Source organism: Macrotis lagotis, chromosome 1, assembly GCF_037893015.1.
Source record: "Macrotis lagotis isolate mMagLag1 chromosome 1, bilby.v1.9.chrom.fasta, whole genome shotgun sequence".
NCBI classification, from domain to species: domain Eukaryota; kingdom Metazoa; phylum Chordata; class Mammalia; order Peramelemorphia; family Peramelidae; genus Macrotis; species Macrotis lagotis.
In genome coordinates, this window is record NC_133658.1 from 692,144,928 (window position 1) to 692,172,408 (window position 27,481).

Consider the following 27,481-nt stretch of genomic DNA (forward strand, 5'->3'; position numbering starts at 1 on the left):
CCATTGTATTTGACAGTTAGCAGGTCATAGGTGACCTCAGAGAGAATAGTGTCATAGTGGTGGGAGTAAAAGCCTGATTATTAGGCATTAAGGAACAAGTGGCAGAAGAGTACTTGGAGATAATGCGTGCAGATGGAAGTCAAAAAAGGACAGAGAATATGAGGATTTGAGGAAGTATCATGGTTTAAAAAATGAGAACTTTAAACATGTTTGTAAGCCAATAGAAAGAAACTAGGAGACATTTTCTAATTCAAGAGAGGATGATGAAGCAGGGTCCCAGAGGAAAGGTAGAATGGCACAGGTAAAGGTGTTGTCTTTGGAAGAAGTAAGGCTAATTCAGAAAGAAGCAAAAAAGTAAACATTGAAGTTTTTGTATTGAAAAGGAAATTAAGGGATTTCTTTACCTGAAATCTATATTCTCAGTAACGTTGTAGGCAAGATCATCTGCTGAAGTAGCATTTAATAGAAATGGAATTGGGTGTTTGTTAGGAGGGGAAATGTTTGTAATGACCATTTTGGGAAGACAGATATGAAGTTGGTGGGCTCTTCAGATAAAAGAAATATAGTGGGGAAAATCATTTCTTTGCAAGTCAGATTCAAGTATTGATTTTTTTTTCCTCTGACTTGAACAACTTTAGCAACTCCCATCTTTCAAGGGAAGGAGTTGTACTAAATGATTTCTGAGGTTCCAGCTAATTTTAACTTCACTTGAATCTAAGAATCATTAAAGTTAGTATAAATTTGCAGTGACATTAGAACCATTATATGACACTGAGTTTTCTATGCCATTAGCATCCCAGAAGTTAGAGCCAAAAAAAAAAAAATGAACTATATATTAAAATATAGTAGATATGGCAGAGGACCAAAGGAGCAATGTGTTCTTATATACTAATTGGGACTATAGTAGTAAATGACCTAGTTTTGAAGAAACAAATGAAATTTGGAGGATTTTGATAAACTTTGAAGTAAATAGTCAAGAGGATTGATTGGTGGTCTGGTTAATGTGAAAAACAGGTTTTAACAGGAAGATATAAGTGGTTACAATCTTTGAGATAATTCAAGAAAATTTATTATAGAGCCAATGTGAACCATTGTTGTGAGGGACTGAAATAGATTGGAAATGTATACACCAAATCGTGCTATCTCATGTTTACATAATACTTTTCAGGTTATAAAGTACATTTCTTGGAATATCTCTGTTGTATAAGTCATACAGATATGGTCTTCATTTTTACAGATAGTATAACTGAGATTGTCTTTGGTTTTACAAATGATAAAAATCAGAACCAGTATATATATAGCCTACTATATAATAGTGTGTAGTATATAGTTTAGAACTTTTTCCAACTATACCATATACCTCTTCTACAATATGATGTAAGGCCAGGAAGTTGAAGCAGGCATCAGAATGAATATTAAAGGCACTGAATATGCTAGGGGTTGGAATAAAAATCAATAACTAAATTTTTGCTGAGAGTTGCAGAAATGGTTTGGGTAGTTTGAAACATATACATATGTATGTATATGAGCTTGAGGGCAGGGGTTGCCCTTTATGTTTCAGAATTTTGTGCCTCTTCTTGTATCTCTAGCCCTTAGCACAGTATCCCATAAAATATACTTGATGTTATTTAACCAAGTATAAATGGAATTGATTTCATAAGAAGAAAGATATTGTTGAGAGTTGATATTGAAGTAGAAGCCTTATACAAAACAAGAAATATTGTGCCCCCTCTTCTCGACCTTATGATTTAGGTTAGGTAACAGATTGGGAAGAGGTAGAGAGAAACTAGAGAAGTCTGAGAAAAATCCAGATTTACCATTAAAGAAAAGGAAACTTTAAAGCAATATATTAAAGTTTGTTTTTTGATTTGGCAGGATATCAGGTTCATCGTTTGGAACATTAATTCTCCTGGTATAGTGCAATTGATCAGGAGTTTTTAACTTAGAGTCCTTGAACATTTTTTTAAAATTTTGATAAAACTTTCAGTCTACTTAGTTTCCTTTGTAATCCTATGCATTTTATTTTGTGCATTTAAAAATTTTATTCTGAAAAGAGGTTGATAGACTTCATCAGACTGCCAAAGGGATCTATGAAACAAACAAAAAAAGAGGTTAAAAAATACTTGCTTATAGGGGCGGCTAGGTGGCGCAGTGGCTAGAGCAGCGGCCTTGGAGTCAGGAGTACCTGGGTTCAAGTCTGACCTCAGACTCTTAATAATTACCTAGTCATGTGGCCTTGGGCAAGCCACTTAACCCTGTTGCCTTGAAAAATCTAAAAAAAAAAATATTTGCTTATAAGCATAGTAGCTTCCCCCATACCAATAGAGTGAATATAGTCCTAAGTTTTCCTGTCTTCTTCAAAACTTTTAAGATAGAAAATTTATATTTTGAATCCACATTTTAAAAAAAAACAACTTGATGAGTCAAGTACCTGAAGCCATACACATATATAGATATGCATGTTTATGATAATGTTATTTTTTTCCCTTTTGGCACATTATATAGTAGCATTAAAATTCTAAGTTTTTCCTTGCATATTTTTACATTTCCTGCTTATGTTTTAGGCTAACTGTGATCTTAGACGTCAAATAGATGAACAGCAAAAACTACTTGAAAAATACAAAGAAAGGTTAAATAAATGCATTTCAATGAGTAAGAAACTTTTAATAGAAAAGGTAAGTTAAAGTTGAGCTTCTTTTTCTCAGCTTTTCTAATAACATTATGAACATTTTCATTTTGAACTGTTTTTTTCCCCCCCCAGAGCACACAAGAAAAACTGGCAAGCAGGGAGAAGAGTATGCAAGACAGACTACGCCTTGGGCATTTTACAACAGTTAGACATGGTGCTTCATTTACTGAACAATGGACAGATGGTTTTGCCTTTCAGAATCTTGTGAAGTTAGTCATTCTTATTTTTAAAATTCCCAGAAATTGTGGATGATTTTTGTTAAGGCTTTACTTTCCTTATATGATTCTTTCTCATTTGTCTTAGAAGTGATAGAATTCATTAAATATTTCTGTAATGAGTTAACTGAATTTAGACTACTGACTTGTGGTGCTTTTGAAAGATGATGAGTTATCCTCATTTATTTTTAAATAGCTTTTGAAAAAATTTGGCATGAGCAAAATTTAATTTTTTTGCATATTTGACAGCTAAATGTAAGCATAGGTATTGAATTTCAATTTTAGCTTTAGCAAACTTCTTGATTAGCATTTATTTGATGTATAGTTCTTAAATCTAACTTGGCTTTTCAGTTTTATTTTGAAGGGTAAGTTGATAAGAAGAGAATTTAACTTTTCATTCAGGGATTTTCGCATAACACTGATTTTTCTGATCTTTTTCCCATCCTTAGAACTCCATTTTGCTATTAATGTTAATCCTAAATCTATGCTATACTGAATGAAAGACAGGGACAGTGATCACATTGTTTAATATCATACACATTAATTGAGTTGAAAACATTATTATTAAATAGTACTTCTAATCTGCCTCAAGGAAATAATTTTTAAAACTCATGTGTTTTGAAGCTGAATGTCAGCTGTTAGGAGTAAATTAGGCAGCCTCTTTGTTCCTATATCCAAGACTAAAAATTTGTGTTGATCTTCTACATCCCTTTCATTTCTTTGTCAGAACTATGGGGAATAGAAAATGTCAACAGCATTAGCAGCCCACCATACTCATTCACATCTTGGAGCCTGAAGGTGATTTGGTGATATATCCTTACAACTTTTCAAGTTCTATTCCCCTTGCTTTTGGCATGCTACATAACTTTGCAAGCTATGTGATGACTTAAAACTCATTAATTGCTAAAACAACCAACAAAACCAGAGAATTGTGGTCCTCCTACCTCCTTTAGAGATTCACAATTAATTACCATAGGTAATCCAGAAATCTGGGCTGGTGCTTAAAATTATTGTTCCCACTAAAATTTTAGTAGTTTCACCCAGGAAGGACCAAAAATATTTGTTCCTTACTAACATTAATATCATCAGTAAATATTTATAAATACTTCCTTTGTACCAAACATCATATTAGGTGCTCTGTATTCTCTCTTATATTTTGATGGAGATGTTAATGATCAGTGAAATAATCCAAGGACAAGTAGGTACAAGGAACAGAAGCAGGAAACAAGATAACTGCATAACCAGTGAACTGGATTATTATCTACTAAAACTAATCAATAACTGACCTTAATTTTTCTTCTGTATATTGTATTCATTAGGATTTTAGTCAGTATCATATTTATAACATTTTTGTTTCAATTTAATCTAATAATATAATTTTAAATAGAACTCTCCTAAGTGAAGTTATAGAGGAAGATTTAATTGGACCTTCCCATTAGCATGAAAATTATTTTCTAAAGCTTTCAGTTTCTTTTTTTCCTGCTATTTTATGTCTTCCTCTCTTTATTAAATTGACAAGAGAAGGAAAAGATCATATAAAACTTGAATCTACATCATCAAATAGGGATTTTGTGTTGGTGGCGTACTGAAGAATGGAAATAGTTGAGTTCTGTATATGATGATATCCAAAGTATTCTTTTTTTTCTCATGTGGTGAAATACTCTGGTTAAGATACTTTTTTAGAACTTGGTAGAATGGTAACGATTCTTATATCTTTGTACTACAAGAAGGGAGATGTAGGTGGTTTTGTTTAAAACTTTCACTGTTTATATTCTGATCTGGTCAAGTTGCTAGGCAGCTAAGACTCAGTGGATAGGGTGCCAGTCCTGGAGTTGGGAAAACCTTAGATCAAATCTGGTCTCATTTATTAGCTATATGACCCTGGGCAAGTCACTTAACCCTGTTTTTCTGTTTTCCGCATTTGTAAAATGAGCTGTAGAAGGAAATGGTAATATCTTTGCCAAGAAAAAAACTAAATGGAGTCAGAGTTGGATATAATGACTGAATAATAACTGGCAGCTTGCAAATGTCTCTCATTTAGTGTTTACAAAAGAGAAATGCTCTTGCTTAAAGTCAGTAAGCTGTAGAGTAGAAAGAAGTTACTATCTTAAATAATTTTGAAGTTCTTAGATTAGAAAAGCATTAATTTTTAAAATTTATATCTGGCAACATCAAGTCATCATAAACATGTTAAAAACCATTGCAGTTACTTGCAATCTATCAAATTTCCTTTTTTTTTTAAAAATGTATTATAGGGGGTAAAATTAAAGGCAGTCTATATCTACTTCTCTTATTCCTTTTAGATAAAGATGTTCAAATAAGTATTTTCATTTATCTATTCAGCAAGCATTTCACATCTATTATGTGCAAAGTACTACTAGGATGAGAAAGTTTTAACTTTGTTTCTGTCCTCGGTTAGCTACAGTGAAACCAAAGACACAACCACTCCACACAGGAAATAAATAATTCTAAAGAAAATCTTTGGGTGGAATTTGAAAGAAGTAGCATTTGAACTGGAGAAGAAATATAAAATTTCCATACCCAGAGTTGGAATGAAAAATATAGACATGAACACAAACACTCTTTAGCATGAGGGGTGCAAAGCTATGGAGAAATAGTCCAGTTCTTCTTCAAGGAGCTGCAGCAAATAGTCCTAATTCTCTGGAATGTAAATAAGTGAGAAAGTAGCATTGTGGTAAGGCTCAAAAAGAAAAATAAGCTAAATTTTGGAAGACCTTGAATGAACAAGGGTCTCAGGAATATTGACTTCATTTATCTAGCTTTAGGAGTTACTGGTATAGTAACTTGATTAAAGCTATTCATTAGGAAGAGATAAACCTGCCATTTCAGGTAATTTGTTTTGGCGAGAACAGAAACTGTTAATCAATAGACAATTGAAGAGGCTACTGAAATAGACAAGAAGTCATGAGAGCCCAAACTGTCATTACAGCTGTGGGAGTGGGAAAAGATCTGTCAAGAAGTAGATTTGAAGAGTTAGAAGCAGCATGAGGAAGAATATAGAAGAAAGGGTCAAGAATATTCCTTTCCTCTTTTAATTTTAACTATCACTTTTTTTATTTTAAATATCTGTTGACCTAAAGTACCATACTTTAAGGTGGCAGGGGAAAAAATAGAAATGAAGTTTTGATGCAAATTCACTTTTTTCCCCTTTGTAAATTCTCTTTTATGATAGCAGCAAACTGAAAGAGAAATTCATTTTTTAAAAAATGTTGGTTCCCAGGACATATTATTCTCAGTGATATTTTTAACAACTAAGTAAAAAGTTATGGAAGTTCTTCCTTGAGAATGAATGTAGCTAAGACTATATTTCTCAGAACTGGCAATCTGTTTTCTGAAGTTTTTTGAATAGTAACTATTTTGCCTGGGAAGCTTTCATTATTAGCTTTATTGAGTTATTATTGAACTAATGTGTCATTTGAAATAGCTAGGATTTTCTTTGGCTTTGCTGAGGCCTGTTTGCAAGACTTGGGCATCATTTAACTTGAAATCCTAAAGACAACACCTATATCCCATCCTGTGGGAATAACTTTATACAACTTGATCTCAATCCTTTTGACTAAGAATGGACCAAAATGTCAGATTGTGTGGTCCCTAACAGGGAGATTTTGAGGAATGTCCCCAAGAAAAGAAAGTTATGAATGGGAATACAGGAAATTGAGCTTAAACCTCTCAGTACTCTATGGACAGAAATTTGAATAATAATGAAAGGAGAGAGCATCTTCTTCTTTGACTTAGGCTTCCAAGGTTGGTAGGTCACTGTATGTGTAGTGTGAGATATCCATTCCGAGGTGAGCCTTTTTTTGTTGAAATGTTATATTTGGAATTGGAAGTAAAAAATGAAATTTGGAAAGACAAGATTCTCAAATAGGAATTGGCCTCCTGCTCTTAGTTTCTTATCATGGTTATCCATTTGGTGCAGTCACTGAGCAGCAAGATTTCATCAATGTCATTTAGCTACACACACACACACACACACACACACACACACACACACACACACACACCCCGTACTCCTTGGCATGTTTTGGTAAAAGCAATCTTTGAGGGCTGTCAGATGTCCATGGTAACAACCAATGTCTCCCTGTCTTTTAGAGAAATGTGAGGCAGGTAAAATATCTTGGGAGGATTTTATAGGACAGGTAATTGTTTATACTGATCCTTCACAAATGTAATATGCCAGGATTTCTTTCAACAATTGACTACTATTAGTTTGTTGATCATGACTGTCTGAGCCCCAGAAGTTTAAATATGTCAATACGTTGTAGAAATTGTAAAACATTTTTGAAATTTCCAGTCAAAGGGGAGATACTAGTGAAGTCAGATGTTTCTAGGTTTCTCAGTTTCTTACTTCAAAACATGGCATCTGGTTGGTATTTCCTTGCTTGTTCAGCGAATTTTATCCATCCTGGGAATTACAGTTGTGAGGAGTCTCACAGGGCAGATTAGCAATTCCATAAGGGACCACAAAGCTATCATCAAGACCATCTTTCCCTGCTTGAATAATAGAAATATTGCCTGAGAAAGTGGCTGCTGGCAGAACCAGCAGTTAGAACTCTTTTACATCTTTGTGATGAACAGTGATGAACATCTTTGTGATGAACATCTTTCTCAATTAGGTGAGATTTGTAAACCTTCTGTCAAAATAGGTGCAGTGATAAAAGTTTTTATTATTTTCTTTTTTAAAAATTGTTGTTTTTTGCAAAGCAATGGGGCTAAGTGACTTGCCCAAGGTCACACTCCTGATTATTAAGTGTCTGAGACCAAATTTGAACTCAGGTCCTCCTGACTCTGGGTCAGTGCTTTATCCATTGTGCCACTTAGCTGCACCTTGATTATTTCTAATGTGGGATGATTGTGTGTCTGGTACTTTACCCTCTGCCCATACTCAAGAATACTGTTTTTCTTCTTTGTTCATTCTCCATTAGCTTCAACCAATAGAATGATACCAACCAAAAGATCAAAGTGAAAACTATCATCAAACAGAAACAGTATATAGAAAATAAGTGTTTGGCTTTATAACTTCAAAGACTGGCATATTTCACTTCATTTGGTGTCTTCTCATCACTGAGGGGTCAGAACTTCTCTAGGCATCAATTCTCAGTTTATGAACTTTTAAATCCAAATATGATAACCTTGGTGTGCCACATTTTACATTTTAATTTTAAAAGTATTGAAGAGTGACATGGTTTAATTTCTTTCAACAGACAACAAGAATGGGTGAATCAGCAAAGGGAGGATATTGAAAGACAAAGAAAACTTCTGGCAAAGAGAAAACCACCGACTACTAATAATTCTCAGGCACCTTCTACCAATTCTGAACCAAAACAAAGGAAAAACAAAGCTGTCAATGGAGCAGAAAATGATCCTTTTGTTAGACCTAATCTGCCACAACTGTAAGTATTTTAGTTTCCTTTTCTGAACAATACCAGTTAACACATGTGGGCAATGTATGTAATTAATATAAAAATAGTTATACCTAGGAAGAAGGGCAATGGTTGACAGCTTAGCTCTAAAATAATATGACCTAAAAGCAGACGGCAATTCTATAAATCTATTTAATTTTTTGAAAAACCTGCCTTGCTGACTTTTTTAAAAGATTTCAGCAGCCAAAGAAGGAGTAGAGCCTTTCTCTACTTTTAATATCTGAATGATTCTTATTGGGAATAGAAAATTTTGGAACTTTCTTTGGTGCACAAGAAGTTTCTTATTTGTAAGTATTCTAGTGGTGATGGTAGCCATTGCTAACACTTTACAAATACAGTAAGATAGAAACATGTTCTGGGATGCAGAATAATCTGCTTGCTTTTATTACATGGTAAAAAAAATCTCTGAACTTGGTTCCTGCAGTTTTAGATAAACCGACTAATTTACTTGTGGTTAGATGTAAAAATTTTGCTTGATTTGGTGATGTATATTTTAAGCATTTGTGACAACCAGGCAGTTAACTATGGCTTTTTTGTATAAATAGATTGTGACAGAATCACAAAACTTTAGGAAATTATCTGATCCTAGCAATTCTGTTTCTAAAAAATTTTAAATGTCACCGAATGATTTATAGATAACTTGTACTGAGTTAATATTTGTTGATTAACCAACCCAGAATCCAACATTCCTTTTATCTTTTCAGTTGTTCTTTTAAAAATATATTCTCACCACCACCAAACAAAAACTTTTTCAGTTCTACTTACCTTTTTTTCTTTTTTTGTAAATATGATTGATGGTGATGGTGGTGATGATGATGATGATGATGATGATTAAGATAAATACTAGCTACCATTTATATTGTGCTTACTATGTGCCTGGCACTGTGCTAAGCATTTTTACAAAAATTGCCTCATTTGATCCTAGAGAAACTCCAGGCAGTTGGAATTATATTATCTTCATTTTACAGTTGAGGAAACTGAGCAAAGAAAAGTTGAGATTAATTATTTTTAGAATGTTACCAGATGTCCTCCTGTGCTCTTTTCAAACCTATTTTCTTGAAGATTCTAAATTTTTTACTTCCTTTCTTCTGAAATCAAACTAAATCCTTCTATCCTTATCTTCTATTCCCCATTTATCATTGGAAATTTTGAGTTAGACTTAATTTTTAGGATTTATATATATTCTCCTACATAACTCCCATACCATTTTTTGAGGAATAATACTCGAAGAAGACCATTGACATCAGGGGGGTGTGATGCCATGACAAGCACATGAATTGGATTTGAGTGTGGGGGGTGCTGTCCTTAGTTGCTAGCTTCACTTTCTCCTTCAGAGCCATCTGGAGCCAGTAGCCAGAGATGGCTCTGGATGTGAGGCAATCAGGGTTAAGTAACTTGCCCAAGGTCACACAGTTAGTAAATTTCTGAGGTTGAATTTGAACTCCTGCCCACCAAAACCAGTGCTCTATCCATGGTGCGACCTAGCGGCCCCTTGAGGAATAGAAACAACTTGCAAATCCAAACCTTTTATGTCTGTCAGATTTATCATCATTTTTTTTTCTATTTCATCTTAAAAGATAATGGGATCTGTGAAATAGATTAAAATTTTTTTGATAATTATTTTAGTATAATTTGGTTTCTTTGTAATCTTATTCATTTTATTTTATGTATTAAAAGAAATTTTGAAAAGTTATCTGATGATCATAGGTTTTTAACCAGATTACTAAAGAGGTCTGTAACACAAAAAAAGTTTAAAAATCCTTTTGAAGACCCACTTTCCTCTCTTCCAAACCTCCCTCTCCTCATCCCAGATGCCTTTCAGGTGACTTCTTTGATCACCTAGGTTGATTCTGAAGTTACTAATGAGTTGTTTCACTTTGTCTTTTGTGGTACCTTTTCTCTGCTTTGGTATGTTCTTTCCCACAGAAGTTACTAGTAATCCCATTTTGTGCTATGTTCTTAATTTTCCATACTAGAAACACTTTATCTAAGTGAACATTATAATTATTTTATTTCTTTTATCTTTTTATCTCCCCCCACAATTATCTGTTTAACAGCCTCGTCAAAAGTAAATGAACAGATTTACATCCTTCCCATTACTCTAATGTAACCAGATAATCAGAACTACTTCTAATAAAAGTCACATAAACAACTGAAAACAGCTTAGGGTACCGTGTGTTCCATTCTTCATTTTGTCCTCTTTTAATGTTTTTTAAGTTTTAGAGAAGACATAGACTGAATTAAAGAGGACATTATTTCCTCACCTAGGAGAATCCTCTTCTAAGGAAGGTCCAATTTCTGTCCCTATTTTACAAATTAAGAAAATGAGGTTCAAAGAGTGTATAAATTGCCCATTGACAAAGATGTTGTGAATGTTTGGGAATTTTAATCAGATCTTTTCAATTGAGGGGCAGTTAGGAGTGCTGTGTCAGGCCTGGAGTCAAGAAGACTCCTCTTCCTGAATTCAGATCTGTCCAGCTATGTGACTCTGAGCAAGTCACTTTACCCTCTTTACCTCAATTCCCTCATCTGTATAAAAAGCAGGAAAAGAAAATAGCAAACTTTAATGGGGGGTCACAAAAGAGTTGGACGTGACTGGAATGACTGAACAATAACTTAACAACTTCATGGCTGCTAGTTCAGCACTGCACTGTACTACCTCTCAATAAAATAAGGAATATATGTGACTATATTTGAATTGATCTTTGTTTTCTTTATTTTATATCATTGAGTATATTTTGAATTTTGGGTTCAATGAGTTTTAAGTGATTTCTTGAAACATACTTCTCACTCTCCTGTAACCCCCTGTCTCTTCCTAAGTAAAACATTGAGTTGTAAATAGACATAGTTCTTCATTGGTCTCTTTGATAGAATTCCACTGCATAGTCTCTATTCTATGGCACTTTGCAACATTAAACTTTTTTCTTAAGTTCTTATTAATGTCTGTTATCTTTTAAGAAACTATTTCTTATTTATTTCCTCACTTCCTCCCCATCCCTCCAAAGAAAAAGTGAAATCAAACCAACCATTATAACAACTAAATCAGTCCATGTCTACCATTTTCAGGATTCATATTCAACTGATTTGTGTTTTTTATGAGTTATTTATTGTTTTCATTCTGAGTTCATTTGTTGTCTTGTGTTTTTTTATTAAGTTGCTGTAATCATAAGTAATTTGTTCTCCTGAGACTCAATTGATATAGATCTTTCCATGTAGAGTAGACTTGGCCTTAATCCAGTCTCATAGCTCAGGTTGATTTTAAAATAAACTGAGACTCTAAAATATAATAGTTTGCAAAAGGCATTTTATTTAACTGTATGGCGGGGGAATATTTAGCACTGATGTAGTAAGGCATAACTTTCCTCACCCTGTGTTTGTCTATGATAGTACACTAGTTAAAAGCCTGAGAGACAAAGTTATGATTCCTCATATCCTGATGTTTTTGTCCTTGGGCTCCCAGGAAGCTAAGTCAAAACTCTTTTGTCTCTTGAGCCAATTAAATCTTGAGTGCTGTATCAATATTTTTTAGGGAAAACTATTCTTAGGAATTTAGGATATTGCCACCATCACATTATGTTTCTCTCAATTCCTGAGATTTGTCTTTCCTTTCCTTTCCTCTCCTTTCCTCTCCTTTCTCCTTTCTCCTTTCTCCTTTCTCCTTTCTCCTTTGTCCTGTCCATGCAATAATATCTAAATGCCAGGATTTATTCAGCCACTCTCCAGTGGGTGTGGAATCCACTTTAATCATTTTTCCTGCTTCAAAAACAGCTAGTATCAATATTTTAGCATATCATTGGATGTTTTCTTTGTCTTTTACTTGGTTGGTATACATGCTCAGTAGTGAAATTTTGGGGGTCAGTTTGTATCTCTGAGTGGTTTTGCTTGAATAATTTGAATTTTTTCCAAATGGTTATAGTAAATCAATGCTTTATGGATCCTGAAACTGAGAAAGATATATTCAATAATTTACTTGAATTAGTACAGGGCTGTCCAAATGTAGCCACCTGTGGGTTTGCTACATGCTTTAGTAAATGAAGTCAAGCTACAGTGGAGCTCTCACTAAAATGACAAACCAAAATAAATTATCTATTGCTTGAATAAAAACTTTTAAATAAGTAAGAATGGACAAAAATTGGAAATTAAACTTTGACTTAATTCAGAACATCTGCTATCATAAAGAAATAAATTTTGACTCTGGCTCCTTTTGCATCAAGAAATTGGGTTATAATTTTATTTTTATAAACTGGGGAAATTCTGGTATGATCCTTTAAAATGTTTTCAAATTGATTCTCTTATTTTAGAAAGTTTTTTTATCAAATTAATCAATAGTGAGCAATTAAGCATTTATGATGTGCCAAGTGTTATGCTACAAATATAAAGAAACAGAAAATACTACATTCTCTGCCCTACAGGAATTAAAATAAAATAGGAGGGCAAAATTATATAGACTAATATAAATTAACATAGTTATGACATATTCAGGAGAGCTGTAGAGGTCATGGTACTAGCAACTGGAGGGATCAGGAAGGGCTCCTGGAAGAAGCCTTATTTGTCTCTGTTGCAGAAGAAGCCAAGGCTTCTTTTTGGGAGGGCCTTCCTCCTCTGAAGTCGGCCCAGCCAGAGCAGCAGCACTCTAGAGGGAGAGGGGAGGTCCTATGCATGAGCTAGTGAGCAGCCCCACATGACTGGATTGTACAGCATAAAGAGGGGCAGCATCTAAGAATTCCAGAAGCCTTGGAAGGAACCCTGGAGCGAGACCCTTTGGTAAGCAGAGGAAGGTTTTGGTGAAGGTACTGGAGAGCTCATGGGTTTTGAGTCATGGTGTAAGCTAGATTTAAAGAAAGTTTTTTGGCCCCCAACAGAACAATGATCTGGAGAGGACAAGGAAAAGGCTTGAGCCATGATGTAGGCAAGGCCTGTGAAGGCCTTACTCCCTCTTTTCCAGGGTGGTACCTGATAGAATAAGGAAAAGGGGGACATAATTGAAAAATGTTACAGAGATAGAAGTTAAAGGTCTGTCAACAGAAGGTGGAATGAAGGAGAATCCAAAATGGTACTGAGGATGATAGTAATCAGGAAGTCTGAAAGATGTATGAGTTTGAAGAGATAGATGATGAATTTGATTTTGACCTTGCTGAGTTTGATATATTTATGGGACAAGCATCTTGAAATGTCCAAAAGGCAATGTAGGACCAGCACTCAGGAAAGAAACTAGAGCTGAATCTGTACATTTGGAATCATCTACAGAGAGAGAGAGAGAGAGAGAGAGAGAGAGATGATAACTGAATCCAGAGGAGCTGTTGTAATCACATGAGATAGAATAAAGGAAAAGGAGTAGAGGACAGATTCTTGGGATCACATGCAATTAATGGCCATGACATAGAGGAAGAAGTGATCAGACAAGTAAGAAGAAAATAAAGAAAACACAAAGCATCCTGGAGAAGATATATTGAAGAGAGTCAAGAAGGATAAGGAAGGACCATGAAGAGGCTGTCAGATTTGGCAATTAATCATTGGCATCTTGGAGAAAGTAGTTTCAGTTAAAATGTTAAGATCAGAAGCCAGATTTTAGGAGTTTAAGAAAAGATTTGAGTAGCATTAGTACAATGTCAAATACTAATCTTTTTTTCAAAATCCTCAAGAGATAATTTTTAGAAGTAATCGGATCTAGAGCTGATTTCTGAGTTCTCAAACCTTAAGATCTTTTGTTCTGTCACCAGATACCATAAATCCTTTTTCTTCAAAATACCTTTTATGTCTTCTTCTCTACAGTCTTGCCTACAACTACCAAAGCAATGCTCCTAAAATATATCTTCTCCCTCCCTCTATTTCTTGAATTCCTAAAGCAATGCTATCTACATCTTTTTTTTTTCTTGGTTATGATCAATTTATGTTATGCACTTAAGACTTAATTCTGGGACATTATTTAATAATGAAGACCTAAATTTAATATTTATGACCTACACTGAAGAAGGGCAATCTTGGGCATCTGGATCAAGGATTGAGACAATTAGGTCATGAGAAGAGAGATGCAGATTTCGTGCTGATATCAAGATTATTAATCTGTGTATTTCCCCACATTTTATTGGAAAAAATTGAATTTGATTATTCATTTAAAAAAGATCAGCTTTAAAATATGCAAAATATGTAACACAATAGTTACATGCTTTCACACACACATATATATGTGTGTGTGTGTGTGTATGTGTATATATATATATATATATATATATAATTATTCTATAATGAGAATTCCTATCACTAAATCTTACTTTTTCTTTCCATTTCAAAATCTGAGATAATCTCAGGGGAGAAAAATCCTCATATAGGTTAATTTGAAAATTTGAAAAGAAAGTAAGGAACAAAGTTGAAGTTCCTGGCACTTAATAAATTATAAGCATCATAACCACAAATAAGTTAGATTGATCATTCTATATTTCAGTTTTTACTTGGATGATCTTGCAGGACTTTATCATTGTTGATCTTCTTTTCATTCTTTCTTCAGAATATTGTTAGATCATCTGTCACTTTGTCAAAAAACTTAGCACAATGCCTGGCATGTAGGAAGTGCAGTATGAATGTTAGCTATTTTTTTCCTTTTTTGCTTGAATTATAGAAGTAAGCAATATCAGAAGCCTTTGATATTCTACTAAGCAACAGTGTGCTACAGATTGAAATTCCTTAAATTTGAGGTTCCAGGTTTCTCACTTCTGTGAGTTCAAAATTCTGTTCCTCAAATTCACTTAGAATTATGGTTTCCTCAGTTGTGTGTGTGTGTGTGTGTGTGTGTGTGTGTGAAATGTGTTACTCCATATTTCAATTAAATATAGTTTTGAATAAAGAATCAATCCTCATTGTTTCATTTATTTAAAAAAACAGCCTGGTATATTGTTGTTTATTAAGAATTGTGCACTACAGTATAATAAGATCTTAATAAGAGATCTGACTCAAAATGAACATTTAAGTAAATTTTTATAACAGATTTATGCAAATATTCTCATTTTTCTATGATCATTAAGGATCTGTCCTTTTAAAAGATGTTTTTTTTTAATCTGCTTATCATTGATAGCATATAATTTGTTTTCTTGAAGTTTGCCATAATTTATGGCTATATAAAAAAATTGGTCTGGTGATTGTACTTTAAGGAAACTACTAGTAAATAAAAATGTGTATATGTGTATATTATAAAACAGCATTAATTCATACACACTACTCAAAATTTGTTAAAACCTGGACCTAGGAGCAGCATAGTGCATAAAGCACCGGCCCTGGAGTCAGAAGTACCTGGGTTCAAATCCGGTCTCAGACACTTAATAATTACCTAGCTGTGTGGCCTTGGGCAAGCCACTTAACCCCATCTGCCTTGCAAAAACCTAAAAAGAAAAAACAAAAAAAAAACCTGGACCTGGACCTGGACCTAGACCTAGAAAATATTGACTGTACTTTTGTATTAAAATTACAGATAAATGTTTTATCTATTTAATAGTACCTTTGGGTACCTATTGGTACTATTTTTAGAATTGAATGTGTTGAGAGAAAGATAATATCCTTAAGTAAAAAATAAAATATGAAATAGCAAAATTACGTAAATTACTATTACCTTTACTGTTACCTTTACTTAAAAAAGAAAAGTTATATTACAAAGGTAATAAGTCTTGTCTTTTTTAAATTCCACAATTCTTTCTTTGGATACAGATGGTATTCTCCATCGCAGATACCCTCAAATTGTCTCTGATTACTGCCCTGAGAAATGAGCAAGTCCATTGATGTTGATCATCAACATGTTGCTGTTAGGGTGTACAGTGTTCTTCTGGTTCTGCTCATTTCCCTCAGCATCAGTTCATGCAAGTCTTCCCAGGCTTCTGAATTCCCATCCCTCCTGGTTTCTATTAGAACAAAGTGTTCCATCACATACATATACCACAGTTTGTTCAACCATTCTTCAGTTGATGGATATTCACTCGATTTCCAATTTTTTGCCACAACAAACAGCTGCTATGAATATTTTTGTACAAGTGATGTTTTTACCCTTTTTCCATTACACATATAGTTAATTTGCTAACTAGAAATCACTTTTAAATTTTCATTTACAGCACTAGGCTTTATTTAACGATTGATTATAGTAAAACTATTTTTTTTAAAAACTTCATGTTCTTTCAAATTAACTCCTCTTCCCCACCCCATTACTTTGAATTAATATGATTTAACTGTGTGTGTATGTATGTATATGTATAAACATTTTACAATTAAAAATATCCCTAAAAAATTCTTTTATTCCTTTGTGACAAAAAATTTCTTAACAGAAATAATGTTCTTGAGTAACCAGAGATTGATAGTTTAGTATCACATCATCAAGTTTCCTTTTCTTAGTAATGAGCGTGTTAGAGACCCACACATGAATCTTTTAGAAAAATATTCAAACAAAAAGTTTAGCTCTAAACAGGTTTCCCAAGGAAATAACCACATTAGAATAACATGAGAAATGTGATAAGTAACCATTGTTTTAAAAATTGACAGTAATATGTTCTTGTTTTTAAAATCTCAATAAATGGTACATTTGTGCACCAGAGAAAATGGCTAGAAAAATCCCTTTCTTATGATTGAATTTAGGTTTTTCATAGATAGATAGATAGATAGATAGATAGATAGATAGATAGATAGATAGGTAGATAGGTAGATAGATGGATAGATAGATGATTTAATTAATTACTTGGGTTAGACTTAAATGCCATTCTAGCATATTCCATCTAGAATTTTGTTTTGATACATTATTAATCATAAATATTATTGTGCTGTTATTTAATGGCCTGCCTTTTGAAATAAATATTAATCTTAATACGTAGGATTACTATTTTGTTGTTTTGGTAAGCTGACTTTTGCAGATGTTTTCAAACATTTTCTATGTATGTTAGAGTTGTGTGTTTGCTCGTTACATTGTTTCCTGCTGAGTGCTAAAATCAGCCATCCAAACGTGTCTGTGTGTACACTTGTGTGTGTCTGTGTGTTTGTGATAGATGATAGATTCAGATAGTTGGTGATATAATTTTTGCTGCAGATAAATGTTGTATGCAGAGAAGAGCTTTCTTTTTCTACTTTGTTTAGATTTGACTCTTCTTAGAATATGACTAAGGAGAAATAATTGCAACAAGTTTATACTATATAGAATAATGAACATGAATAAAGTAATGTAGCATGTGTATTTGGAAATGGGAATAACATTTGGCCCATGTCCTATAAATAGTGAGCATTTAGAGAGCTTTGTGTTTAAGTATGATAAAAAAAATCTAGAAATCGTTTTCAGTGTTAATAGAGTAATCCTTTACATGACCATTTTCTTAGAAAGTTAGACTTCATTTAATTTGCTTTTGAAAATTATCTGCTTAATAATATTTTTGGATTGTCAGAATATTTCGATGAATTAATTATACAACTTATAAAATATTTACAACTCACATGAAAAATTGAAAATACTATATAAATCCTTAAGGCAGCAATATAGGGAATAGAAAGTTTGCCTCTGAACCAAGAAGAATTCAGATTCCTCTTCTGACATATAACTGGCTGTGTGACCCTGGGCAAGTCACGTAACTTTGCATTATCTGAGAATCAACTCTTTAATTAGGGTACTTACCTATACTGATAGAGGGAGGTTGCTAATTTGGGAGATTCTAATACTAATGAAATCACAGGTTTAATCTCTTTTCCTAAATCAGGGGTGGGTAACCTTTTTTTTTTCTACCAAGGGTCATTTAGATATTTATAACATCATTAATTCACCCCTAAAAATTTACTGGATTTAATTGAATTTTGAGTCCCTGTTTGTGGTTGCCTTAGCAACACCAGACTAATGAGTGAGGTTCCCCACTCCTGCCCTAAATAAATACTTAATAGAAATGTGGGTGTGTAACTTAGTGCTTAACCCATTTGGGGGCTTTTTGCATGTGATTATCATAATTTATTATACTTTAATAGTAATTAAAGTATTTATCAGAGTTGTGACTTTTTTTCATTTTTTAAATTTCAAACCCCTTTCCAAATCAAGAGTGATATAGAAGTTTCTTAAAATTTTGAGAGACTATGTGTGTAATATAATGATTTAATTAATTACTTGGGTTAGACTTAAATGCAGTTCTAGCTTATTCATCTAGAACTTTGTCTTGATACATTACTAATCATAAATATTTTTGTGCTGATTGTTATTTAATGGCCTACTTTTTAAAATAAATAATAATCTTAATATGTAGGATTACTATTTTGTTGTTTTGGCAGGCTGACTTTAGCAGAGTACCATGAACAAGAAGAAATTTTCAAACTTAGACTAGGACATCTCAAAAAGGTATGTTGATTTGGTGAACTGGGAGTTCGTGGGAATTGTAAGGGTTGGAATTAGGGAGTCTAGTTCAAGAAATTGAATTTGGGAGAAAAGTGAAAATCTGAGATAAAAATGTCCACTGATAGGCCATGGGAATTAGCATAGCTTTACAATATCTTTTTAATAAAACATTGAACCATGTGCAAGGGCAGCATAACTTAAGATTCATGGCAAAAATAAAATTACATGTTGCTCCTATTTTATGTTTTACCACAAATTATAAAATTTGCACTTCTTTTATAAGCTGGGGTTTTCATCTTATTGTATATATGGTTAAGGATATTTTTCATAAGTACTAGTTTGTTTTTAAATTTTGATTAATGAATTAATTTGAATTATTGTAAATTATTGAGGAGCATTATTGTAAAGTGATATGAACCCTTTGACACAATTAATTTGAAAATTAATTTGTGTTAGTAAAATTGTCAGTTAACAATATCAGGGTTTTGGTTTACTATTTAGAAACCATTTCAATAGCTTATTCATAGTTTAGACTATTAAAGAATAGCAAGAGATCTTTCCTAAATAATTAAACAATACAGACTGTAATACAAATTTTTCTTTTTAAACTCTTTTCCCTTTTTTCCCCTTCATGCATTTATGTAATTTCAAAAGTTATGCTGACAAGATTGCAAAAAAGGAACAGCTAGAGAATATTGCCTTCATTTTTATTGAACCATGACACACAGACACTTCTAAATCAACCTCATTTTTATGTGACATTTAAAATTTAGACTGTTTATTTACAAAATACTGCACTTGCTGCATGGCTTTGTCTTGAACCCTAAAATGGATAAAGATCCTTCTCTTTCCCCTTTCTATAAAAATCCTACTTTTGTATAGTAAAGCCTCAACATCATATATTTTCTAACTAGATAAGTGCTATATTGGAATGCAGATATCTTCAGAGAAAGAGATCCTAATTTTATTTTTTGGTACTTGTTACATTGTCCAGAATTTTGAGCTCTCTGTGGTAAGGAAGGAGGATGATTGTTGTGTAAAAGGGGGGGGGGAATGAATATTAACAGAAGATAAAGGTTTTTTAGCTTAAAGGTTGAGGCAATAACCAGGTTTCTCTTTCTGTATGTGTATGTAGTTCTCTTAGACTCTTCTTCAACCAATAGGCCTTTGGGTGATAATTTTTTAGTCTCTTACCAGCTCTTAAAAATTATCTACCAAATTATAATTTTAAGATGTTTCATAATTAAGAAAGTACTCACTTTGTTGGAATAATGGCCTGTATTTTTATTATTACAACTCAATGTTGGATTCTTGACCCAAGTCACACTTGGGCCTTTAGTTTGATCACCTCAGTTCCTCATTTAATTCTTTTTGAAAGAATTAAACTGAATTTAGTGTTATTGTTATTTCACTGTCTTTCTTTAAAGTCCTAATTATTCTTAGTATAATCTTCCAACCATATCTAGGTCTGTTTCCTTTTCCCTCCAACACTCTTATTCTTACAGTGGTCCATGTCCAGTACAGATTCAACCAAAAGTACCTGAAAGGTGTATTTGTCCAGTGATTTTCAATCCAATGAGGAGATTCATTTGGGCATTTGGCAGTTGAATGGAAAATGATTATACTTCCTAATAGTGAATTAGCATTATGTTTAGCATAGGATCTTAGGAACTTTGATTATCTAAGAACTATAAAGCTTACCTTGAAACACTTTATTTTTATATAAAACAATGGTTTTAATCTCTTTTTCTGGAGACTAGATTGCATATTGTGTATATGTGCTTCTTTAAGAAAAACTCTTACATGAAAACTTGAATTTATGCAGATAAATTAGAGATTGCCTAATTGTAACAGTGGAATTCTTTGATTTTGAAAAGGCTTTATTTATGGAAACTTGTTTTTAAATAATGAGCTTTTTTAGTCATTCATAATATTTGATTTGTAGATATCTGTTTAGTAACATTTTTTAAAAAGAGATACTTGTGAACAGTTTCAAAAGCGCTGTACTTTTTTCCTCTTTTAATTCCCATGTTTTACCCTTTCAGCTTTTATATCTCCTTGTCTGTTCATTCTCTTATCTTTGTCCCTTTTATGATCAGTTTTCTTTTTCTCTTTAACTTGAAATATACTCACAGAGGTGGCAGTGATAGCTTCAAAGTTAACTACTTTTCTTCCGCCTTACCTACTCTAAATTACATATTTGTATTCTTTTCCCTTTATCTTGGAGCTATTATTTGGGGAAAGCAGAAGAAATTATAATCTTGAAACATACCCAAATGTTTTTAACTTTTTAAAATCATCAGGTGCTAGATTTGGAGCCAAACAATCTGAATCTAAAACCTGACTCTGTGTCTTTGTGACTGTGGGAGAATCATTTAACCTATAGATATCTCAGCTACAAAAAAAAAGGAAGAAATGGGACTAGCTAATCTTTCTTGTCCCTTCCAGTTTCATGATCATTTTTATATTGAGTCTGACAGACTTTGGGGTGTGGGTTTACTCCCAAAAGACTCATAAAGACAGCTAAAATGTACCCAAGGGAGAAGATGGAACCTAGATACCCTTGACCATATCACCTAGGAGCAGATGTGGACTTCTATCTCCCAAATTTACATTGCATTTGAATTAGGAAACATGAAAGTCATAGTTCAGTCATGTGTTTTAAAAAGAACTAACTAGAGAGTCTAACTTTTATTGGATATTTTAAGACAATTCTTCATTTAGAATAGAAATGTTATGTAGAAGACTGGACCTGAGGGAAGAGAAACAGGAAAGGATCTAGCCCTTAAGAAGTTACTTTTACGGACCAGACAATGTGCCTTAGCAGTCTATGCTTGTATTCTCTTTTGATCCTCACAATAGCCCTCTGAGGTTGGTAGAGGCAATTGTGATCTTTTATTTGGGAATACTTGCCCAACATCATGAAACTAGTTTGTGTCTAGGACTAGATTTGAACTCAGATCCACCTGGTTCCAGGCCCAATTCTCTATCCACTGCACCTACCAACTTCCTGAGTTAAGAAGATGCTTCACTGCCATGTCATATCACCCTACTCATGAATTTGTTATACTTGATTTGTCTTACTTGATTTTTCACAACTTCTACCATGGACTTGGATATGCATTTGTGTTGTGAAACACACTGGGTTCTACCATTGGTCTTCAGGTTACCAACTCTTAACTTCAGTAGTATATAGAATCTAGCATACTTTTGGATCATCAAGGATATATCAGCTACAAAACCAAATTGAACATATTTTGAAAATTCACAAGTCTTGTAGTTTGAGAAAAATGGTTAATTTCATGGCGATGAAGGATGTCAGCAGTTGAACAAAATGATTTGGTTGTGATTTTGGTAGTAGTGAGAAATAAATGACTGAAGAAGTATATGATGAATATGGTATTGGGTTATATGTAAATTTATGAATGAATAAGTTATTACAAAATGCATTTTAATTTATGAAGAAAACCATAAAAAAGCCAAAATGTATTGGCTTAATGCAGTTGAATTACTATTCCATAACTTCCCAGTATTGAGAATGAATAATAACAGGATAACCAAAAAAGTTGTTGCTCAGCAAATCTAAGAAAATTTCTATGTATTCCTTATAAGAGGAACAATCTTAGTTTTGAGGTGTCTGATCAATGCTGCAAAGGTAGCATTTACAGAATCTGTTGAATTGAGGGCTGTTGTATTTTGTGGGTATTTATGAAAAACATACAATGTCACTTTTGTGTATAATAAGAGTTTCTTCCCTTTGTTATTGGGTTTGGACTACTGGAAAGTCAGACAAATTAGAGTTCTATTGTTTTAAAGACTTTTAATTTTAGAGAAATGAATTCACCTTGCACTTTTTTGTCTAAGTATGAGTTGGCTTTTCTTTAAGCCTTTGAGGAGATATACCATTTAACTTTTATTGGGAGTTAAAGAAGAGCCATTTTAAGTTAATTGTATTGTACATCTAAAGTGTCTTCTTTGGGAGTTACCATTGTGGATGCCATGTGAGTTAAAGTAATAATTTGCTAACGTATTGGCTTATTTCCCTTTGAAATTTATTTTTAAAAAGCTCGACTAAGAGGTAAATATTAGTAACAAAATGTCATAACTCTCTAAGAAGTAATTTCAAATTTTTTTAAAGCTTCTTATAAAAGACTCCACAGATAAACCAAAGAAATAAGATATGTAGAAAATGGAAACTATTATCTCTGAAACTGCTCTAATAGGAAAAGTAATTATTTGGTTTCTTCAGCAAAAAGCTCAATTTATCAGTAATATATAACTTCTCTCTCAAGTATTATTTATTAAGAATTGTGCTTGCAAAGGAAGTTATTGCATTCCCTTAAGCAGTTTTTTCCTCTGAGACAGCTGCAAACTCTTTCCCATTTTGATAGTTATACTTAGATGTGGAACCAATGGATTTTAGTAGACATAGAAAATTATTTATCAGGTGCTTTTATTATTGTTTTTTATATTGACACTTACAGTAGGTAAATTCTAGGAACAGGGAAACATTAAGTCTAAAAATAGAGGTATTATTTCAGGTTAATTTTGTAGTCCAAATATTTATTTTATAGTTTTGAAAATTTTGACAAGAACTGTTTAAGGGGCATACTTTGGGATTCTCTACTTTACAAAAAGGGTTTGTAAAATTATAAACATATTGCCAACCGTCATGCCTGCAATATTCTTACTATTGTCATACTTTACTAAAAAGGCATTTGTCATTCAGTCCCAATATCCTTTGGCTGATAGGAGTTTTATAATTATGTGGAATTTTTTTTCTTGTCTTGCGGTTGTTTTGCAAGTTGATGCTGTGAATGGTATGTAGGGATTTTATGGTGTCTGTATTCTCGAGTATTCTGATTATTTATGTAAGTTTAGTTATTGAAGTTTATAAGGAGAGTTGATATTCATAGAAAGCCAAATACTTTAGTGAGGGTTGGGATATGATAAATTGTATAATAGGAACACTTTTTTTGTAGGTTTGATACATTCAGAAATTAATTTCGAAAAATTGTAAATGAATTTTTAATGAGTGTTGGAATAGTCAAGGATCATCATCATCAACACAAAAAGTACCTTTGCAGAGATGGAGTCAGAGAGCCAAACTATTTACAATCTCCTCAATCTACTAAAAGAAAAATCCCATCCAACATGCCACCTGACACCATTTCTCTCTCTCTCTCTCCTTTGCTCCTTGTGATGTGGCATTCACCTCTCCTTGTGCCTCCGTTCTGAAGAGATAAAAGTATAGCAACAGCCCTGCCCTACAGTCAGCACTTCCACAGAAATCCTGTTTTCTGACCGATATTGACCATCTGCAGAGAAAAACTGAACCAGTCACAGGCAGCAGCAGCATCAGTATTAATCCTCCATGATGAAATTTTTACAGGTCAAGACCAAGGACAGCTCTTTTCTCCTTCACAGTGGATCATCCAACTAGTTGAGATGGAAGACACGGGATTTTCTGCAACCTTTTGAACAGTGGAATATAACAGGGCACTGATTTTAGGTGAATGACCACCAATTAACTAATACTGAAGTTTGACTTCCTCTTTGGACTCCTTTTCAAGGACAGCTTTGCTGTCTATTTCTTCCATCCCATATTATGTTAGCAACATTTGTTGTCACTTAAATTTGGGATATAGCAGAGATAAATATTTAAGAAATATCTAGAAAAACTTATTGGACTTGTTCCCCAAATCTGTTCTTTCAACTTACCTTAATCATTCAAAAGAAATCTTTCAGGAGTTCCCTTTTGAGGCAAAGGAAAACTTATTTTATGTCTATAAAATATAATGAGACAAATATTTATCACTATAGGGGATGTGGAGGAAAAGTATTAGAAACGAGATTCCCTTCAGTGCTGTTTATAACCAGGTTAAACATATTGTTAATCCATGTTATACCTTTGAATAGTTTTGCATGCCATCCTAATTGATTGTCTTGTGAGAAGAGGAAGTAATTCATTTTGGTTCATCTGTCATACTATAAAATTGACAAAAAGTGTTCTGGATCTGTGAATTTAAGATTGTCCTTTTAGCCTATTTAAGAATAAGAATCACATCATGTGAAGCTGATTGAGCATCATGTAGGCTTTAAGAATACAGAGTTGTCAGTGCTTCAGAGTCCAATAAACATTTATAAACATTTCCCTTGTAAGCGCCTTGTGAGGTATCATCTAACAAGGACTTTAAACTTAGTATATCCCTATTCTTCTTCTTGCTCTCATTAAATATTAATTCAGGATTGTTTTTGAATATTTCTAACCTTTCATTGTTTGCTTTAGGTGATAGCAGAATTCTTTTACCAAAAAAAAAATCATTCCGGAATTCTAAATTTTCTACTTATCTCTAAAGATGTCTAATGCAGCAGTGTTGAATAATGAGGCAACTTTGAAACCAGAAAGTCCTGGGTTCAAGTTTTACCTCTGACATATACTGGCTGTGTGACCCTTGTCAAATCAATTGACCTCTAAGTACTTGAAGCAACTAAGCCTGAATTCCAGGGAAAATGTCAACCTGTCATAGCAAAAAAAAAAGATTTTTCTCATCTGAAAGTTCCCCAATTTCGATGAAATTATACAAATTCATTCCTATGGCAGTCTGACCTACTGATTATTTTGTTTCTGAATTACTTTGGGGGAATGGGTTAAGTAATTCAGCCCAGCAGAGCATGGTACAAATTAGTTCAGATTTGGTGGCTAAGTCAACTCTAATCAACTATGTTTTACACAGAATGAAATAAGGTTCATAGCTGTAGGCTGTCTTAGAAATGCCTATCATTGGTCATAAGGAAAACTGAATGAGAATGTAGGTACTTTAAACCTATCACATCCTGAGGAAAATCCACAACCATACATCCTTATTAAAGATGATGAATCAGGAGTATCAACTTCCTAGAAGAAAAACGTTAGCCTTTATAAGAATTCTTAGATTTTACGTGCAGAAGCCGAAGTAGCAAGAATCTTAAAAGATTCCCTGACCAGACTGTAAGGACACGATGGTATTTTTTGGGGTGATGAAAAGCAGGAAGGCAACAAAAATAAATAGTATGCTAGGTGTGCTATACCTTGGCACATATGCCAGAGCTATGTTTTAAAATAACTTATGCTTAAATTTTCTAGATAATGATGTCTCCAAAAATTAAAGGTCAGTTCCATTATATAGCAGCTATTTTTTTGTTTCCACAAACATGTTTAAAATAGAAAGTTTTTTAAAATGTCCTTAGTATTTTAATTTGACTATAATTAAGTACATATAGTTGCTGCTGTGGGGAGATAAGTATTGGGTAACTTGGTGAACTGCAGTCAAAATCTACCCAGCATCGATATAAATTTTATGCAGCTTTCTTATGAAAACATGGATTGTGCTTTATAATACTTTGGTATTTAAAGAGAGATTAGACTTGAAGAAAAGTAGTGTAGGAGAGGGGAACCAGGAAGAAAAATATGAAAATAAATTATTTAGGGGGGGGAAATTTTCGGTTAATTTTCTAAATAAGTTCCTATTTTCATATTATATAACTGTTGTTATATAATCATATTCAAATATATTTAGTTTCAGATTATTAGATCAACAATTAGTCTTTTTTTTCTTCTTTTTTATATATGAAGAGTAAATTTTTGTGTTGAGGGTTTTTGAGAAAGTGTACATATAAAAGAAATGTGACCATCTTGAAATACAAGGACACAGAAATATTAAGAGTATGGGCATAGGGGCATACTACCTAGCACAGTGCATAGAGCACAGGCCCTGGAGTCAGGAGGACCGGAGTTCAAATTCGGTCTCAGACACTTACTAATTGCCTAGCTGGGTGGCCTTGGGCAAGCCACTTTACCCCATTTGCCTTGCAAAAACCTAAGGGAAAAAAAAGTATGGGCATGGTTTGAGGAGCGGCAAGTCTTTCAGTTTAACTGGAGTTTAAGGAGGTAATAGAAGAGAATTGTTGAAAGAGGTAGATTGTTTTCTACCTTTTGTATCTTGAATCCCATACTACGGAACTATAATAGGTGGAAGAAAAATGAAGATGGTGGAGAAATGTATTATCTGTGTTGCTTTTGATAGAATACTTTATTCAGAAAAGCCTAATCATACAATTTATTTGTAATCCTGCCCTGTTATCAACAGTTAAAATAGTCCCTCATTGTAAAGTCCAGTGGAGACCAAGAAATGTGACCATCTTGAAATACAAGGACACAGAAGTGTTAAGAGTATGGGCGTGGTTTGAGGAACAGCAATGTCTTTCGATTTAACTGGATTTTAAAGGATAGGTTTAAGGTAGGTAAAGGAAGAGAAGTGTGGAAACAGGTAGATTGATTACTACTTTTTATATTTTGAATACCATACTGAGGAACCACAATAGGTGGGAAAAATGTTGCTTTTGTTGAACTACTTTATTCAGAAAAGCACAATCATACAATTTATTTGTAATCCTATCCTGTTGTCAACTATTAAAACAGTCATTCATTGTAAAGTCCTATGGAGGACCAAGAAATATTGTAAAGTTCCTATTTCTATATTTCTTTTTTTTCTCTGTTAATCTCCCTAATAATTTGGCAGGTGATCAAAGAATACTAGATTTTATTAATTTGATATTTTTTAAAAGATCCCAAATACTTGTATGCCATTTTCTATTTCCAGAAATTCCCAGTGTTTTGGGTTTTGGGACTTAGAAGGTTCTACTCCAGCAGAAGGCTTGGGGTAGGTACTTTATGGTGACTTTTTCAGACAGATAGAATATCTCAGTGTAGTTATATAGTAACCCCAAAACAATTTTCTACACCAGGGAAAGACTGATT

The 27,481-nt window shown here is 33.2% G+C and overlaps 1 protein-coding gene across 4 annotated transcripts in view; it reads left to right on the forward strand.

The window, feature by feature from the left end:
• Positions 1–27,481, forward strand: part of TLK1 (tousled like kinase 1) — a 164,526-nt gene that overhangs the window by 110,718 nt on the left and 26,327 nt on the right. For all 4 annotated transcript variants that reach the window (XM_074215727.1, XM_074215728.1, XM_074215729.1 and 1 more), the window contains 4 exons: positions 2,565–2,675; positions 2,762–2,898; positions 8,130–8,318; positions 18,618–18,684. In XM_074215727.1, the coding sequence (XP_074071828.1) occupies positions 2,565–2,675; positions 2,762–2,898; positions 8,130–8,318; positions 18,618–18,684 (504 nt within the window). The remainder of the gene's footprint in view (positions 1–2,564; positions 2,676–2,761; positions 2,899–8,129; positions 8,319–18,617; positions 18,685–27,481) is intronic.